Raw genomic sequence first — 13545 nt, forward strand, 5'->3', positions numbered from 1 at the left:
CTATATGTATATACAAAATTTTCCTACGGGGCAGAATTTCTTTAAACTTTGTTTACTGACTAAGCGTAAATTTTAAAACTGAAATATGTATTGAAAATCATAGGTACCCGGGCTTGATTTTGAATTATCTACACTTTAATATAGATTTTTTTCCCAGTATTTTCCGACTTTACAGGGCAGATAATTCATGACCAAGGCTGGGTACCTATGATTTGTTTTATTTTATATTTCTGTTTTTGATTCGTTCGATTCTCTGTCAGTAAACACAGTTTAAAGATGAAATTCTGTAAGAAAATTTTGCCCCATGTCAATATAGACAGTTGCAAATGTCCTCAACTATGAACATGACAAAATGATACAGCAAATTCCTTGACTTTCCTATGGACCAATTTTCTTTAAACTTTGTATACTGACTGCAAGTAAAGTCTGAAACAGAAATATAATTTAAAATGCGCAGTTTCATTGCCCTGATATTGAATCATCTGCCCTTGAAAATTGGATTTTTAACATTTTTTTTATTTTAAAGGGCAGATAATTCAAACTCAAGCCTGGGTGCATATGATTTTTAAAACCGTAATTTCCGTTTTAAACTTTACTTTTAGTCAGTACATAAAGTTTAAAGAAATTCTGTATGTAGGAAAGTTTTGCCTATATACATACAGAAAACTGTGATATGTCTTAAGTTGGCTCCTAGAATTTGTTGGAATTTACGGCTTTTTAAACAATTTAAGGGCAATAACACTGAAGTTAGTTAACATACACCGACAAAAAATTCATGCGCACTACTGCCCGACAGTGATCTATATCTGCATTAAATTGCATCAAGATCTATAAATGAGTTGGGTTTTTTTAGGGAATTTGTAAATTTAAAACAATTAAAGGGCAATAACTCTGGAGTTACTGAGAGATCATGAAGAAAGATATGAAAGTACCACCACCCAATTATGAGCCATTGATGTGTCACTTTGCTACGAGGGAATTTATGTATATTGCAATACAATTAAATAGCAGGAACTCTGCTTACTGAAATGATCCCAATGAAAGATGTGTATTGATCCACATTGAGCAGTTTCATGAAGTTCCATCATAAGGTTACTCAGAGACAGTATACAATCCCTTTTACTAAATCAATAGGAAAAACTCGGGATTTTGCTAGGACAAGGGAATAATACCAAATGTGAGCAAAGGGCAGGTCCACACGCTTATCAATAATAGGCAAGGTTTGGCCATTCTAGCTAAAATGACTTTTTGAATTATAAGCGTTTAAATTTCAGACAAACAGACACAAAGACAAACGGCTGGATGGACAATGCCATAACTATATCCCTCCCTTCTACAGCGGATAATCGGCTGAAGAGTGGAACAAAAAATCTAGAAGTATTTACATCTTTTTATGGGACTAAAATGGCTGTACCAAACAGAATATCAAAAATAAAGACAAAAGAAAAGTTTAAATCAATTGTTTTTATTTAATAAATATCTTAAAATAACAACTAAGCTTTCTCATTATAATGAAAACATACAGAGAATCAAATTACATCACAAATCCCTGTCTTTGTAACTACTTTATGAATGAAAATGTTTCAAAACTGGACTTTTCATTGCCCTTTTGATGCAATGCATTGTTTTATGATATAATGCAATGCCTTATCAGACTCAACAGTGTCTGACATTCTGCACTTTATGAGTAGACTAGACAATATCTGACATCCTGCAATGTACGAGTAAACGGGTCCATGTCCAACATTCTGCATTGTATGAATAAACTGAATCATGTCTTACATTCTACATTGTGTGAGCAGACCGGACCATAACTGACATTCTGCATAGATGTGTGTCCATAGGACAAAGGTGCCCCCTACTCCCGACACTGTACATAGTTTTATGAATCAAGGCTAAACATTTTTAAAGATATTTGGTTTAAACATATGAGCCGCGCCATGAGAAAACCAACATAGTGGGTTTGCGACCAGCATGGATCCAGACCAGCCTGCGCATCCGCGCAGTCTGGTCAGGATCCATGCTGTTCGCTAACAGTTTCTCCAATTCCAATAGGCTTTAAAAGCGAACAGCATGGATCCTGACCAGACTGCACGGATGCGCAGGCTGGTCTGGATCCATGCTGGTCACAAACCCACTATGTTGGTTTTCTCATGGCACGGCTCATATTTTATTTATGTCATTACATGAATAATATACAACTGAGATAAGGGAATTGGACATAAAGCGAATAAGCTTATTAAAAGATGTTTGCAACACAAACTTAAGAACTTCACTTAAGGACAATTACTCTGGCCTAGCTGAGTAATATCCCAAAGAGAATAGCCAATGCAAAACTTTACAGCTCTAATTAATGCTTTATGACTCTTGGTAAAGTACATTTTGACATACATGTATATGCAGCACAAACTTATTTTTTGACAAACATGTATATGCAGCACAAACTTTTATTTTTTGACTAAGTCAAAGCCCGTAACACTTGTATTGCAAAGTCAAAAAAAACATGGGTGCACAAATTCACATGATGGATAATATTCCTACATGATTTCATGGCTCTAGGTGAAATTGTTTCTAAGATATATGCAACATAAGCACAATGTATAATTTAACTATGTCAAGGACCATAACTCTAATCTGGCTGACTGAAATCCCAAACGGAACTTCAGGTGTGCATAAAACATTTCAGGCCTTTTATTTACTTATTTTTATTACTTATTTTTTACTAAGTCAAGTGCCATAACTCTGGTCTGACTGAGTGATATCTCTAACAAAACTCAAGATGCACAACCTCGCATGCTGAATGACATTCTTTTCCGTTTTTATAATATAATCTTTTTTATAATATAATTTTCTAATATTCTTTGTTTCATAAAACTGGGTCTAATACTTTTCGAGATACATGCGACACAAACTTTGGCCCTTTTTATGCCTATTTTTGACAAAGTCAAGGGCCATAACTCGGATCTGCGTGGGATCCAATTAAAACCCCTGTTGCACTGCGTCCTGTGCTGAATAACAATCCTACGAGGTTTGATGACACTTGGTCAAATACTTTTTGAGATATGTTTAACACAAATTTGGACTGGGCATGGGCAACTCTAAGTGCCCCCAACCCCTTGCATTGTACAAGTAGACCAGTCCATGCCTGACATTCTGCATTGTACAAGTAGACTAGACCATGTCTGGCATACTGCAATGTATGATTAAACTGGACCATATCTGACATTCTGCACTGTATGAGTAGACTGGACCATGTCTTACATTCTGCAGTGTACAAGCAGACAGAACCATGTCTGACATTCTGCACTGTATGAGTAGACAGGACCATGTCTGACATTCTGCGCTGTATGATTAAACGGACTATGTCTGACATTCAGCGTTGTATGATTAAACTGAGCTATGTCTGACATTCTACATTGTCTGAAAAGACGGGAACATGTCTGACATGTCAATACTGAATGAACATACAAGAATCTGTTTGACATTCTGCATTGTCTGAAAAGAGAGGAACATGTCAATATTGAATGAACATGCAAGACCATGTTTGATATTCTACATTGACTGAATAGACTGGGTCTTTCCCACAATGACACATGGACTGATATGACTAAACCCTCCCTTTCATGACCCTGCATAGACTGTTTACATAACATTCGGCATTAGGTCCATGCCTATAATGACATGGCATTGACTATACTGAATCCTGTCTACACCAACACTCCAGATTGACTTTTCCTATACCAAACTCTTAAAGCAGCATGCCTCCAGATTGTTCAACAAAAAAAAAAAATACTGTTTTTAGGTATCTTGAAATAAATGCTTTATTTCTTAAGAAGGCTTTAAAACTTAATTACTGACAAACTTTATGTTACAGAAACGAAAGTCATAAAAATTTGCTGTTTTTACTACATTTTACAATGAAAATCGAAAAGTGATTGACACACTTTTACTCCATGTAAACTGTCTCGATTATAAATATCTATATTTTGAAGTCTTTATTCACTACTTCAGCTATAGCACTATTGGTTACAACGACGGGAAACTGTCTTTATTGCTGCGGCAGTCCGGGGTTCGATTCCCGACGCGGTCATCGTTTTTCCTTGATTTGGAACTTTTAAAATCTTTAAGAAACAAAAATTCAAATTCTGATGTTCATAGTAAGACCAAACTACAATTTGAAAGAAAGATTAATTTTTAACAAAATCTGTAGGCATGCTGCTTTAATGAAAGTAAAATTACTTCTTTGCATTAGGCATATAAGAATGATGGCACTGGAAACTTATAAATTCTTTCATGGAATATCTCCACTAGTTTTGAATGGTCTTATTCAAAAACAATACAGTAACTAAAATTTCCGTTATTCTAATTTGTTGAAGATCTCTCAAGTGAAATCTACTAAAGCTGGGAAGAATTCTTTTAGGTATGCAGCCCCTGTACTTTGGAACTCTCTAGATGAATCTGTCCAATATTCCTGTAGTTTTGGTCAGTTTCAATCAATGATGTTGAATTGGAATGGTAAAGTATTCAAATGCTAAGCCTGCACAAACTAGAGCTGTCACAGGAGTGATGAATTATACCCCCACAATACGGTCTTGTCACAGAAGTAAGCCAAGTTCAAAGTCAGCCCTCAAAATCAATAGGGGGTCATATACTGTCATACTCAACCTCCCTTTTAAGATTCGTAATACTAGGCCCAAGCCTTCTTAAATTTTTGTCTGAAAACAGTTTAACTGTTTCAGGTCACTGTGACCTTGACCTTTAATCTCAAAATCTATAGATGTCATCTGCTGGTCATGACCAACCTCCCTATTAACTTTCCATGATCCAAGGCCCAAGCATTCTCAAGTTATCATCCGTTAAACTGTTCCGGGTCACTGTGACCTTGAACCTTGACCTACTGACCTAAAAGTCAGAATTGACCTGTATATTATACTGTTACACCTGTGTACCAAATTTATGATCCTAGGTCCAAGCGTTCACAAGTTATCATCCAGAAACCGTTTTACTGTTCCGTGTCATTGTGTCCTAGACCTCTGACATACTGACCTCAAAATCGATAGGTGTCATCTGCTGGTTATGACCAACCTTCCTATTAATATTCATGATTCTAGACCAAAGGGTTCTAAACTAATCGTCCGGAAGTGGTTAAACTGTTCCGGGTCATTGTGACCTTGACCTATGACCTGATGACCTTAAAATCATTACGGGTCATCTGCTGGTCATGACCAACCTCCCTATCAACTTCGTGAACCTAGGCTCAAGCATTTTCAAGTTATCATCCGAAAACCTCTTAACTGTTTCGGATCATTGTGACCTTAACCCTTGACCTACTGACTTCAAAGTCGAACTTGACCTGTATTTTATGATGTTACACCTGTGTACTAATATTTATGATACTAGGTCCAAGCATTCTCAAGTTTATCATCCGGAAACCGTTTAACTGTTTCGGTCATTGTGTCCTTGACCTTTGACCCACTGACCTCAAAGTCAAACTTGACCTGTATTTTATAATTTTACATCTATGTAACAAAATTTATGATCCTTGGCCCAAGCATTCACAAGTTATCATCCGGAAACCATTTAACTGTTCGGGGTCATTGTGACCTTGAACTTTGACCTACTGACCTCAAAGTCAAATCTGACCTGTATTTTATAATGTTACACCCGTATATCAAAATTTATTTAAATCAGTCAAGCCTTTCATGAGTTGTTGTCCAGAAACCATAAAAACCAACAGACCAACACAGACAGACAGACCGACCGCCAGCCAAGCGCACTCCTAATATACCCCCTCACTTAGTTTGTTGGGGTATTATAAACAAATTCAAATTTACAGAGTCATGGACTGAATGCTTAAAATGACTGTTCTATGCTGTTATCATTCTGATGTGCTGTATTTTCTTCTGTGCATTTGTGCTCACACCTCTACATTCAATCGTGTCCTTTGTGCTTTCTCTACTTATTATAGGAAAGCCTATCTATTGTCACCTGGACCAGTCCACTAGTTGGCCAGATTAGACATGCAAACATCAGAAAGAGCCCTGTGATATGATTGCTTGAGAACAATTTGTCTGCGTACTAAAATGCGATACATGCTGTAACCGCTTGCAGTTAAAAAAATATGTATTGTGTATCTTTTTAAAAATCTAAAAGTTCTTTTGCTGGAACTTTTAACCATAGTGGAGTTGATGATAATTTCATATTTAATAAGTTTCCATGCGATATTTGCTTCCTTATAACCATCTCTTAATTACTGTCTAGTCTTTTGGCAGTTTGTATGCGTCATGTTGTAGATCAGCAGGTGTTATTATATGATCTTAACATAATTATATTTTAACTATTTAAACTCTAGGTATTAAATGATTTAATATTTATGAATTGTGCAGAGAATCATGTTGTAATTTCTTTTATTATATACCTATATAAATTCTGTAAAAAATCGGCTTGTATTTCACAATCAAATATGAACAGACAGACAAAAAATCCGTATTGTACCTTTCAAATTCCGTATTGTACCTTCCGTATTGCATGCTGCCGGACTATTTTCATTTATATGCATGATCCGACACATTTCTATAAATAGCGCACATAAAAACTTCAGTAAGTTCCATTTAATATCGATAAACATTGAAGATTTCGTTCAAGAACAAAACAAGAATCAAAATAGTAAAGGTATATAATAAAAGGGTCATTATAACAGTAGCTAGATCTGGGACTTTGTATTCGGCTCTCGTGGATTTTGCAAGGTCGGATCACACTCGGCGCACAAGCGCCTCGTGAGATCCGATCTGCAAAATCCACTCGAGCCGAATACTGCATCCCAGATCAAGCTACTGTTATAATAACCCTATTTTAATATATGTACTAATGAAATTATTTTATTTACAGCTGTTAAATATTTGTTGCTATTTGTTTGTACTTGTTTTCAGTAGTCAGTTAAAAAGCTCATTCAGAGCTTAAGTTGTATTGTTATTATGTCTTGTCGACTTAGAAAGTCTTATCTTACTAGTCAAGTTCAATATGGATTTAACAGACTAGATTCTATTTAAATGACATTCTATTATCAATTGACAGTATCCAGTTTAGGATCACACTCCACTCCAACAGAACATTGACAGTATTCAGTTTAGAATCACACTCCACACCGACAGAACATTGACAGTATCCTGTTTAGGATCACACTCCGACAGAACATTGACAGTATCCAGTTGAGGATCACACACCACTCCGACAGAACACTGACAGTATCCAGTTTAGGATCAAACTCCACTTCAACAGAACATTGACAGTATCCAGTTGAGGATCACACTCCACTCTGACAGAACATTGACAGAATCCATTTTAGGATCACACTCCTCTCTGACAGAACAGACAGAATCCCCAGTTTAGGATCACACTCCTCTGACAGAACAGGCAGAATCCAGTTTAGGATCACACTCCTCTGACAGAACAGGCAGAATCCAGTTTAGGATCACACTCCACTCCAATAGAACAGTATACAGTTTAGGATCACATTCCACTCTGACACAACATTGACAGTATCCAGTTTAGGATCACACTACACTCCTGCAGAACATTGACAGAATCCATTTTAGGATCACACTCCTCTCTGACAGAACAGACCAATGACAACCCTCTGTCAAGCTGACACCATGTAGTCCGATTCTAAGTTGACAAGGCCCTGATTGCACTGTCAGCAACTGAAGGTCCACAACCCAGTAATAGATCCTGTAAAAATACAAGTCAAACAAAAGTCAAATCTGTCTTACTTTAAACTTCAAAGAGACATCCCTCCATGCTGTTATCAAATCTTTCAGAATTTTTAAGTAGTTTTGTAAAACATCTAGTTCTATACAATATCTATTTGTAACAAATCAAGAGGGCCATGAAATGTGGCATCTACAGTGTTAATTAACTTTTCCTTTGATTTGACCCGTTGACCTAGTTCTTGACCCCACATGACCCAGATTCGAACTTCACCTAAAGATCATCGAGATTAACATTCTAAGTTTCACGAAGATATAGTCATAAATGTGGCCTCTAGAGTGTTAACAAGCTTTTTCTTTGATCTGACCTGGTGACCTACATTTTGACCCCACCTGACCCATATTTGAACTTGACCTATAAATCATCAAGATTAACATTCTGACCAAGTTCCATTATGATATGGTCAAAAATATGGCCTCTAGAGTGTTAACTAGCTTTTCCTTTGATCTGACCTGATGACCTAGTTTTTGACCCTACATGACACAGATTCAAAGTGGACTTTTAGATCATCATGATTAACATTCTGACCAAGTTTCATGAAGATACAGTCATAAATGTGGCCTCTACAGCGTTAACAAGCTTTTCCTTTGACTCGAGCTAGTGACCTAGATTTTGACCACAGATGACCCAATATCGAACTCGTCCAAGATTTTATTGAGGGTAACATTCTGACCAAGTTTCATTAAGATTAGGCCAAAATTGTGACCCCTAGAGTGTTAACAGTCAAATTGTTGATGACGACGGACGAACGACGGACACAGGGCGATCACAAAAGCTCACCTTAGCTAAAAACAAAACATTTAACATAAACAAGAGCGCCGAAATGCAGAGCAGTATACGCCCAAAGGTATGATCTTTAACCTCTGTGACCTTGACCTTTAAGCGAGCCAACTGGAACATGCGCTCTGCAAATCGTCTCGATGTGGTGAACATTTGTGTCAAATTTCTTCAAAATCCTTCAAGGGGTTCAGGTATGACATTTGGCCTTGAAGCATGCCATCCAAAACATGTGTATAAAAAGGCTCTCAAAAGCATTACTCATACAGTGGAAATTAATATTATATACCAGTATAATAGCTGTACTTATATCACTATCATAACACAAATAAATACAGTAAAACACCGCTCGCTCGAGATCGCAAGGGGATGAGCAAAATGCTCGAGTTATCCATGGTTTCGAGCGACCCAAACATTGACCAACATACGAAGAAAACTAAAGTTTGTTTACGGTCATCAGGACCGTTTGCTGAGTAAACGGTGATGCGTTATAATAACATACTTGTGACATTTTCGAAAACAAACGTATTACAAACATTATCTATTGATAGACGTTTCAATATGTAATTTGTAAATAGCACATGCGAAGAAACAACTAAGATTTTTTTTTAAAGTTTTTATTCATCAACAAGTGCATATCATAATTATCATCTCAATTTTATGAAACGGCTATATTATTTCCTTCATTTGCATGCAAACAACCGCTGATTAAATGACTAAGATCTCCATCCCGCAGAAATGATGCTTTAAGATATCAGTAATTGATCGATATTTGATCAATAAAACTTTTCTTTAAGCTTTTATCAATAATTAATCTCATCATAATATCAAATATACCGACAAACAAACATTTAAGATAGTCTGGGAATAGAACAGAACAGAACAGAACAGAACAGAACATCTCGTTTATTCTCTCAATACATGTACATACATGCAAATATGAGGAATTTTCAATAGACAATATGATCTATTACGAGGCTACCATATATAAACACATCAAAGTACAGTATATCAGTTATAAACAATTAATATTAAACACATGATATATGCACAATTCATATTAATAAAAATAATAATCTGTAAATATGGAGGAAAGATTACATTCTAATTTCTAGCAATTCGTAGGATAACCTTTACAAACTTACAAAGCTTCGAAAATTCTGATTTGTTGCTAGTACACATTAATTTTTCTAATTTAAACATATTCGGACGTCGATAAAAATATGGTTTGATAAACTGTCTTCTGGCATCGTAGAACTGATCGCATTCGAATAAATAATGAAATTCATCCCCAATTTTGTTTCTACATGAATTACAAGTTCTTTCATTTATTGGTATTCTTGACCAGTTTCCCGTTTCAATAGGTAAGCGGTGATTCCTTGTTCTAAATTTAATGAAATTATATAATAGAGAGGGTTGTAGTTTGGATAAATAAGGTTCAATACCAAAAGAGTTCTTAAATACTCTGTAGAATGTGCTATTGCTTGAATTTTCAACTAAAAAATACCAATTATTTAAGAATAAATCCTGTAGTTTTTGTTTAACGGTCATCTTTAACCATTTTGCATTCAGAAAATTTTGATCTGTCCATATATTAACAAGGCCGCATTTAATCAAAATAGATTGAACATTGTATAACCATGGGTACTTTATTTTAAGCATTTCAATAGGTATGGTTTCTGTTGATTGTAAAATATTTTTATGAACTGCAGTTGATAATTTATTTGGGGTGTCTCCACCTTCAGTTACACAGAGCCTTGACCAAAACGAAATTATTTTTTCTTCTATATCTATTGACAATGGCATACATCCCGTTTCACCATAAACAAAATAATTAGGAGCAGACCTTTTTAATTTTAATACATAATTTAAAAATTTTAATTGTACATGCTCTATTAAATCTAGTTTACCAAAACCCCATATTTCAGCTCCATAAAGTAAAATAGGTCTGATAGTTCTGTTAAAGAGATCTATTTGTAAATCTATTGGAAAGTTAAGACGACTGGAGTTTTTAATAAGACTATACATTGCCCTAGTTGCTTGGTTTGAAATATGTTTTTTACAACTAAGAAAAGAGCCACTTCTATTAAAATACAGACCAAGATATTTATATTCATTCACGACCTCTAGGGCTTCATTTTTAAAAGTAAAATTATATATAGGTTGTCTACCTTTAGCAAAAACAACAATTTTCGTTTTTGAGATGTTTATCTTAAGTTTCCAAGTATCACAGTATTGTTCGTAAGTATTTAAAGCTTCCTGTAAGTCATTTGCTGTTTCTGCCAATATTACTGTGTCATCAGCGTAAAGTAAAATAAAGATTTTTAAGAGATTAAAGAGTTCATTTGTATTTTGTTCATTTTGAATTGTTATTCCTCGTACATTACTATTATTTTGAAAAAAGTCCTTTAGATCGTTTAAAAATAGTGAAAAAAGCAAAGGTGATAAATTTTCCCCTTGACGAACTCTCCAATATTACAGGAGAAAAAGTTAGAAAATTTTGAATTTACTCTAACACAGGATTTTATGTCATTATACATATTTCTGATGACTTGGAGACACTTTCCGTTGATTTTGGTATTCATTAATTTTTCCCATAAACCATTTCTCCAGACTGTGTCGAAAGCTTGTTTTAAGTCAATAAATGAGCAGAATAATTTTCTCTTGTTATTATTTAGATATTGAATAATGTGGTGTAAGACGAATAAATTGTCTGCTGTTGAGAAACCTTTTCTAAAACCCGCTTGTATATTGTTTAAAATGTTATTAGATTCAACATAGTCAGTTATTCTTTTATTTAAAATACTGGTAAAAACTTTTCCTAGACAGCTTAACAATGTTATAGGCCTATAATTCTCAGGTTTTGTTATGTCGCCCTTATTTTTATATAATGGGTTGATAATACCTATTGTCCAAAGTTCTGGGATTACACCAGTTTCATAAATTAGATTAAAGAGTTTAACATATATATTTTTCATCAATGGTAAAGATGCTTTTATTTGTTCATTTACAATTTTATCATAACCACTTGCTTTGTTATTTTTTAAAGTTTTTATTGCTGCCATTATTTCATTTTCAGTAATGGGAACATTTATACTTCGTTGTTTCTTTTCACATTTTATTATTATTATTTTATTATTATCATCATTATTATTATTATTATTATTATTATTATTATTATTATTATTATTATTATTATTATTATTATTATTATTATTATTATTATTATCAGTATCATTATTTTCATCATCGCTGTTATTTACATTTTTGAAGAAATTATAAAGATCTGACAAGTCAGCTTCACTTTTCTGTGTTGGATTTCCATTTAGGATTTTCCAGTATTTTCGCGGGTCTTTACTTTTAACATCCCGTAATTTCTTAATACTTGAACGTTTGTCTTTATTATAAAATTGGTTTAATGTATTTTTGTAAATTTTAGCGTTTCGTTTTAGAATCTCCTTTGTTTCGTTATTCTTTCTTAATTTATAAAGATACTTTGCCGTGTGAAAGTTTTTTCTAGCCTTCTTGCACTTTGGTCCAAACCAAGAAGTTTTATTAGAATAACCCGTGTATGATTTTTTATTTACCTTTGTATATCCAAAAGTTTCGCTAGATGTATTTAAAAACAGTGATGATATATCACTGACTATTTCGTCTACATTCTCTTTGGTAAAGTTCATATTTAGTGTAAGATTATCAAGTGTTTCATTTATATTTTGCAGTTTTTGTACATTAATTTTACCTACAAATTCGTTTGCTTTAGTTCTATCCCATAGTTTAACAGACAATTGTTCCTCATCATGTTCGTAGTTGCTTTTACTTATGTTAAATGTTAAGTTTAGTTCAACTGGGTTATGAACATCTGATAACAATGGGCAGAAGTCTAATACTCGCAGTGAAGACACATATTTAAAAAGATTAGAGTTACAAACAAAGTAGTCAACAACACTTGTACCTTTACATGTGGTTTTCCCGGGAATGTCCATATTTGTTCTCCCATTTAAAATGTAAAAATTATTCAGTTTCAAAAACTCAAGAAATTGATGCCCATAATTATTTGAGGATTTATCATTATTTACACGTACTTTATTTACATTTGAAGACCTGTCAAACATACTCATTTCGAGGTTATATTCTAAGCATATTTCTTCCAAATTTTGACTTTCAAAAAATTCAGTATCTACTATGATATAATCCTGAAGACATTTAGTTCTGGAATTAAAATCTCCAAATAAACAATACATGTCATATTTCTGTGCAAACTTGTTAACATCACTTTGGATTTCTGAAAACGGGTCTTCTGTAGAATATTCTGAGTACTCTGGTGGTACATAGAAAATGCCACAAACTACATCTTTTACTGTTTTTAACAACGTTTTTGAAATTGTAAACCATAAAACCAGTTTATTTTCTGTCTCTTTTACAGAAATATATTTAGAAATATCCTTTCTAATAAGTAAAGCAATGCCACCAGATTTACGTCTTCTGGTAGAAATTCTGTTTTTCATAAAAATATCAAAGCCCGGTACATTTACAAAATCTAAGTCACAATATTTTGTTTCTTGTAAACCTATTATACTATACTGGTTTAAAAGATCAATAAACTCTGGACAAATCAATTTCGATTTCAGGCCACATACATTTAACGAAAGCATTTTAAGTTCTTCAAAAGCATTTGATTCTCATAGAGAAACAATTTTATTCGCGTTATCTCCCTTATTCTGTCTATCATCTTTCGAAGAAACTACCTTTTCTCTAGCATTATACCGCAAAGGATGGTTACGAGAGTCAATAGCCTGTTCACCCACTAAGGTGTTCCCACATGCACTGTTGCCATTATTACAGTCATTATTATAACTTAGGTAATTATATTCATTATCGAAAACACAACTTTGATTAGAAATGTTAGCATTTAAAAAGGAGGGAAAATAGGCAAGATTTAAACTGTTCCAATACATATGATCCATTCAGGTGGACTCCGCAATTCTCATGGTGTGTGAA

General features: G+C 34.1%; 1 protein-coding gene across 1 annotated transcript in view; it reads right to left on the reverse strand.

Moving 5' to 3' along the window:
* Nucleotides 1-1445: 1445 nt before the first annotated feature.
* The window catches only part of LOC123550422 (uncharacterized), an 86781-nt gene continuing 74681 nt past the window's right edge, over nt 1446-13545 (reverse strand). Inside the window, exon 38 of the mRNA XM_053546886.1 lies at nt 1446-7728. Coding sequence (XP_053402861.1) covers nt 7666-7728 — 63 coding nt within the window. The 3' untranslated portion in view covers nt 1446-7665. The remainder of the gene's footprint in view (nt 7729-13545) is intronic.

Source organism: Mercenaria mercenaria, chromosome 6 (assembly GCF_021730395.1).
Source record: "Mercenaria mercenaria strain notata chromosome 6, MADL_Memer_1, whole genome shotgun sequence".
Classification (NCBI taxonomy): Eukaryota; Metazoa; Mollusca; class Bivalvia; order Venerida; family Veneridae; genus Mercenaria; species Mercenaria mercenaria.